Raw genomic sequence first — 5,939 nt, 5'->3', positions numbered from 1 at the left:
CTCTGGTATCCAAAGGATACAAACCTTGAATTAATTGCATACACAGATGTAGATTATGCAGGGTGTAAGATTGACAGAAAAAGCACATCTGGTTCTTGTCAAATCTTGGGGGAAAAATTGGTATGTTGGGCAAGCAAGAAGCAAAACTGTGTTGCCACATCAACAACAGAGTCAGAATATGTTTCAGCAGCAAGCTGCTGTTCACAAGTGTTGTGGATGCAAACTCAACTGAAGGATTATGGAGTAAATCTGACAAAAATACCAATTTTATGTGATTCAAAGAGTGCAATTGCAATAATAGAAAATCCTGTTCATCACTCAAAAACCAAACACATAGATGTCAGATATCACTTCATAAAAGATCATGTGGAGAAAGGTAACATTGAAATGTATTTTGTTCCAACTGAAAACCAAATTGCTGATATCTTTACAAAACCTCTTGATGAAAAGAGACATAACTTTTTGATCAGCAAACTAGGCATGGTTAACTTAAAAGATGAGAATGTTTCAGAAATAAAAGCAACGCAAAATGAAAACCAAATTGATGATCACCAAAAGACTGATAATGAAAGAACAATTAAACAAAATTCTGATGGAGAAAACCATCTAACTGGTGGAACATCAGAAGGTCTAATAGATCATCAATAAATGTGATGATTTATCAGAAATTCTGAAGAAATATCAAAAATTCTGATAACTCATCAAAAATTTTGTTTAAACTGTAGAACGATCATTAATCATCAAGGGTCCATATCTTCATAGATATTCCATTTGTACAAATTCAGAGTTTTACTTAGTTTAATTTTTGTTGTTTTTTTTTATTTTTTTTTATTAAAAAAACACAAAAAGGGGGAAACATGACATGCATGAAGATAAAATTAAATCTAGGAAATTCAATCGTCACAATTTTTTTTCTAAAGAAAATCATTTTTACTCATGCAACGTCATTCTGTCATAAGGAGTTTAAGAGAAACACGTAAGCACCAATATCATTAGGAGCTATGAAAGTAGCCGCCCAGCTATTGAATGCTTACTCACACAAAGGGCTTAGTAGACTGTCATATTCACTACAATAGATATCGTCTTAAATGAAGAGATGAAAAAAAAAATCTTTTTAATGTTAATATGGAACTATCACTTTCATCTATAAATATTAACAATCTGAAAAAGACATTCTTCACAACAAAATCTCTCTTCAAAAGCCTATCATCAGAAAACTTCTTATTTCAAATGGGTCACCCAAAATCAATGGAATCCAACCAATTCCCTCTCAACCTTTACGAAAATCATAATCTCAGGCTAAGATCTAACTTGGAAGGACCTACATGGGAGGACTGCAGGTTTGTATACAATATGATCATGCGAAGTCCTTTGGGCTTTGCTATATCAACACATGTCACTATATATCCAGAACTTCTTCAAGAGTTCTGGTGGAATGCTCAAGTCGTTATGAGTGGCACTTCCATGTGGATAAATAGTGAGGTTATGGGGGTAAAAATCACCCTAAAAGAGGAAACACTCAGAGATGTCCTCCAATTGGGTGATGATCAAAAAGTCACCATACTGGATAAGGCAAAGGTGCAACGAACCTTGATAGAAATGGGTTACCATTCAAACAACGTGTCATAGCAAGTTTGCAAATCTGGGTTTATACCACCTTTCCAGTATCTGGTAACACAGCTAAGTGTTTGCTTTTCTAAAAAGACTAGACACTTTAATGAGCTGTCTCATAGGATGATGGAAGTGGTTCATGCTATTGTACAGGAAAAACCTTACAACTATGCTAAGTTTCTCATGAGAGACTTAGAAGCAAATGTCCATGACCGTAATCCTTTTCTGAGCTACCCTCGTTTTGTAACCAAGGTAATCACAAGTCAGCTGGACTTTGGAGGTGTGAGAAGTTGTTATACAAGAACTGAGCTGGCACTTCAAGAAAACTTAAGAGTTGCTTCCCTGGTTCCATCAACCATTCACACAGGAAGGATAACCAGTCTCTGGTTATATATGAAGTGCATGTATAACGTGTTGGATGAGGAGGATGAGCAGTTAGGTTTACTTGTTTTTGTTGTGTGTTTAACTATCTTTTGTTTAGTAATATATTAAGTTTGTCCTAAATACATGATAGTTATATATGTCAATAGGTCTAGGGGGAACTAAGAAATCTTGTCTGATAAAATAAAAGAAAATCTGGTAAAAATCAAATGAAATCTGATAGGATTTAGCAAATCACCAGAATTTGATAAAATCTATCAGAAACCTCATTAAACCATCAGAATCTGATTCAAATCACCAGATAAAACTGAAAAGTTGATGAAAACATCAAAAGAAAATTTTTCTTGACAAACGGGAAGGTTCGGTTGTTTAAACAGAAAAGAAACATGACTTTGCTCAAATACAAAGGAACTTACAAAACATCTAGATTATTTTTAGATAAGTTTCTTTCAAATTTATTTTTTTCTGAGGATTGGAACAAGCTATATGACAAAGACTTCCTGATACATCAGAACAAAGGAGTGGAGTTCACAAAATCAATGTAAGTAAAAAATTCTTCAAACTCTACTCATTCCCTCTCATCTCGAGAAAAAAAAAATCAAATGTTTTCTGATGATATATATGAAAAATTCAACTCTCCAAAAAATTATTTAGAGACTTTCTAATATATATCATTAAAAGGACAACATGGGAAAGCACATAATCGAAGAAAAGGTTTTGATTGGACCATGTTTGAAATCAAAAGGGGTCCCACATGAAGAAAATGTGCAAGTTGGATACTAGTGTTTATCCTTTTAAAATCGTTGGAATCTCTAATTATCCTTAAATGAGATATACATTAAATTAGAGATAAACGAAAGGTTTTTCAAAAACGGTTGCTTCTTTAAGAGATTAAAACATCATTAAGGTGTTATAAAACACCTTGAATTCAAACAACCCATGAAAAACACTCAAAAATCTCTGTCTCAACTCATTATAAATATCCCATTCAAAAACAGAGACGTCCATCTTCAACCTTCATTCTCAAACCTAAAAACCCTTTTCAAAGCAAAAACCCAAATCCTAAGTGACTGCTACCAACATCAGTTCACCTCAAATTGAACACTCTGTTCCTTTAATCACTGAAGCTGAATATCTTCCATTGAAGATCAACAATGAAACAATGAATACTAACACTGAACAATATGACGCGAAGTGTCAAATTCTCATTGAATTTCTGATCAGAAGCCCAATAGCTCATGCTCTTACAAAAACCAGAGAGGTACCAGAAAGACTGCTACAACAAGTTGTAAAAACTCTCGAACCTCACAGCACAAGCATGGAGCTAACAGCACATGTATGGGAAAATATCTTCATCACAATCTCACCGGAGAAAATAAAGGAATGCTTGGAACTACCCTTAAATCAAGACTATGAAGAAGCACCACAAAAAGAAGACATGTTTGAACAACTTGATGCTGTAATGGGATGCAAGGCAAAGATTTCAAAAATCAATGAATTCAAGAGGAACAAGCTACCTGCCTTCTGGCAAGTGTTAATGGAGATACTGAATAAGTGTTTATCATCAAAGATCGGAGGTACAGATCAGATAAATACGAATATCCTAACAATCATGTTCAGCCTCATAACTGGGTTGAATATTGATTTTGGAACAGAAATATTTAATGTGATCAAAAGATCAATTCTGACCAAAACTGGAAAGATAGATTCACATCCACCATTCCCCAGATTTCTGTCCATCATAATTTCTGATACTTTTTCTGAAAGGGATCCACAAATTCCAAAATCAAAAAATATGTGGAAAACATAAATTATGAGACCTTGGAGTGCTGCAAGGTCATGGAAGTCAGATTTTGATGTACCTGTTTTGTCAGAAAGTATGATGTGTCTGATACCAGAAGATTCATCATACAGAACAGAATGTCTGAGGATGTTAAGCAAACAGGCAGAAACGAAAGAAGGATTTGAAAATGTGTCACCCACGGAACATGATGCAGAAGAATCAAGCACACCAAGAATAGAGCAGCAGGATGAATCTGATCCTCATCCAGCTGATGAAGATGTGCATATGACTCCTATAGCAGAAGAACCTCATGCTAAAGGCTCACATATGGGAGAAACAGGTGCAGCACAATCTAACCAATATATTTTATAATTATGAGAGTGATTCTGAAGAATCAATTCAAGGAAAATATGAAATTTTACAAAGAAGCACTGTTTTTACAAAACAAAATGTGAGTGAAACAAAAGACCCATTTTCTGAATCAGATTCTGAGGAGGAAAATGTGGTGACAACAGGTGGAGATCAGTCTACTGATCAAGGAAACCTGGTTGAGAAAAATAAAAGTTTCTCAACAACTCATGGAGAACCTGAAAGGGTTCAAGGATATGAGGAAATCCAAGACTTGAATTTGTTTCAATTTTCTGGTGAGGGAACAGAGAAATTGGATACTTCCAATCCTCTTAACCTTAGAACATCAGAAAATGTGTTTTCTGCTGGTGTTAGAAGAGAAACATCTATTGTTTCTCCTATTTCCCAAGAACGTCAATCTATGTCCCCTAAACAACTTCACAAAGAACTTGAAGACAAAGCTGCTACTGTGAAAACAGCCACGGAGGAAAAACTTGATCTGATACTGAAAGAAATCAGAAATAAAAAATCAAAAATCAAAGTTTCATCAGAAACTGTCAAAATTGTGCAGAAACAAACAGAAGAAAATAATGCAGCTCTCAAAGAAATACAAAAGTCTTCAGAAAACAAAGAAAGTTCATCAGAAATGGAGAAAGCTCTTAAAGAACTACGTGATATCAAGAAAAAGATAACTGAGGTTGCAACTGCAGGAGAAAGTTCAAGTTCAGGAAAAATTCTTGAAGAAATACAACTTCTCAGAGCCAACAGCAGCAGCATGACTGAGGCTTTTGAGAAATTGTTAATGGAATTGACCACACAAAGAAATAAGGAAAGTGAGAAGTTTCAGAAGATAAAGAAGCAAGAAGAAAAGAATACTCAAGCTATTACTAATATCCACTTGTTAGTAAAAAGATTGCAGTATAATGTTGCCACACTGGCAAAAATTGATCTTCATAAACTAAAAGCTCCAATTCCACAAGAAAGACAAGCAATAGGATCAGAAACACCTCAACATGAACCAGAAACCATTCAACAAGAACAAACCAAGCAAACAAAAACTTCAACAGCTCAAAAACAGAAGCAGACCATGGGTCCACCTCCAGATAAACAAAAGTTACCCATGAGTCCTCCACCAAATATACCAAAGCCAGTCACTTCAAAGATCTAACAGAAAGAACGTGTTCCTGTTCAACCATCTTCTACAACCATCACTGGAGAAACAAAATTAAGCATAAGGATGGATAGAAAAGAGAAGAGAAGAATGGAACATGAAGTAACCTCTTCAAAAAGGCCAAGAAAAACAATAAGAGAAGATTCAGAAGGCAATATCAAAGAATCAATGGTGCTTGAAGGTGATCTACACACAATCATGTATCCAGAAGAACATCTAAAGCACTACTATAGGAAAAGTCCAGAAGACAACCCAACAAGGCCACTCTCACCAATGAGTAAAGGTATTATTGAAGAAAGAAACAATGGCAGCTGGGTAACATTGCACAAACACTTGACCAATCCAATAGTATCTATTGAAAGAATTGATACTTTGACCACTGGAGGAGGCATATTAGGGAATGAAAGTCAAAACAAGTATACCCTGATCAGAAAAGATAAAGATGTTCAAAAGGTTACTGATGCAGATCTGGCAGATGATGTTCACCCAATGGATATAGTCAAGATGAAGAACATCATTGATGAATGGAAAGGTAGTTCAGTAGTGATCAGAAGAGCCCTTGACAGTCTTAAGAGTGCAGGAGCAAAATTATACAAAAGAGCACTGGCAGACTTTGATCTATGTATCAATTTTGAATATAGTACT

General features: G+C 35.0%; 1 protein-coding gene across 1 annotated transcript; it reads left to right on the top strand.

Moving 5' to 3' along the window:
* The first annotated feature begins 3,805 nt into the window (after positions 1-3,805).
* Positions 3,806-5,291, top strand: LOC110880827. The gene is made up of 2 exons (XM_022129269.1): positions 3,806-4,115; positions 4,432-5,291. The coding sequence occupies exons 1-2, from the start codon at positions 3,806-3,808 to the stop codon at positions 5,289-5,291; spliced, it is 1,170 nt and encodes a 389-aa protein (XP_021984961.1).
* The last annotated feature ends 648 nt before the right edge of the window (positions 5,292-5,939 follow it).

This window comes from Helianthus annuus, chromosome 10 (genome assembly GCF_002127325.2).
Source record: "Helianthus annuus cultivar XRQ/B chromosome 10, HanXRQr2.0-SUNRISE, whole genome shotgun sequence".
Lineage (NCBI taxonomy): Eukaryota > Viridiplantae > Streptophyta > Magnoliopsida > Asterales > Asteraceae > Helianthus > Helianthus annuus.
This window is presented reverse-complemented; position numbering and strand designations above follow the sequence as displayed.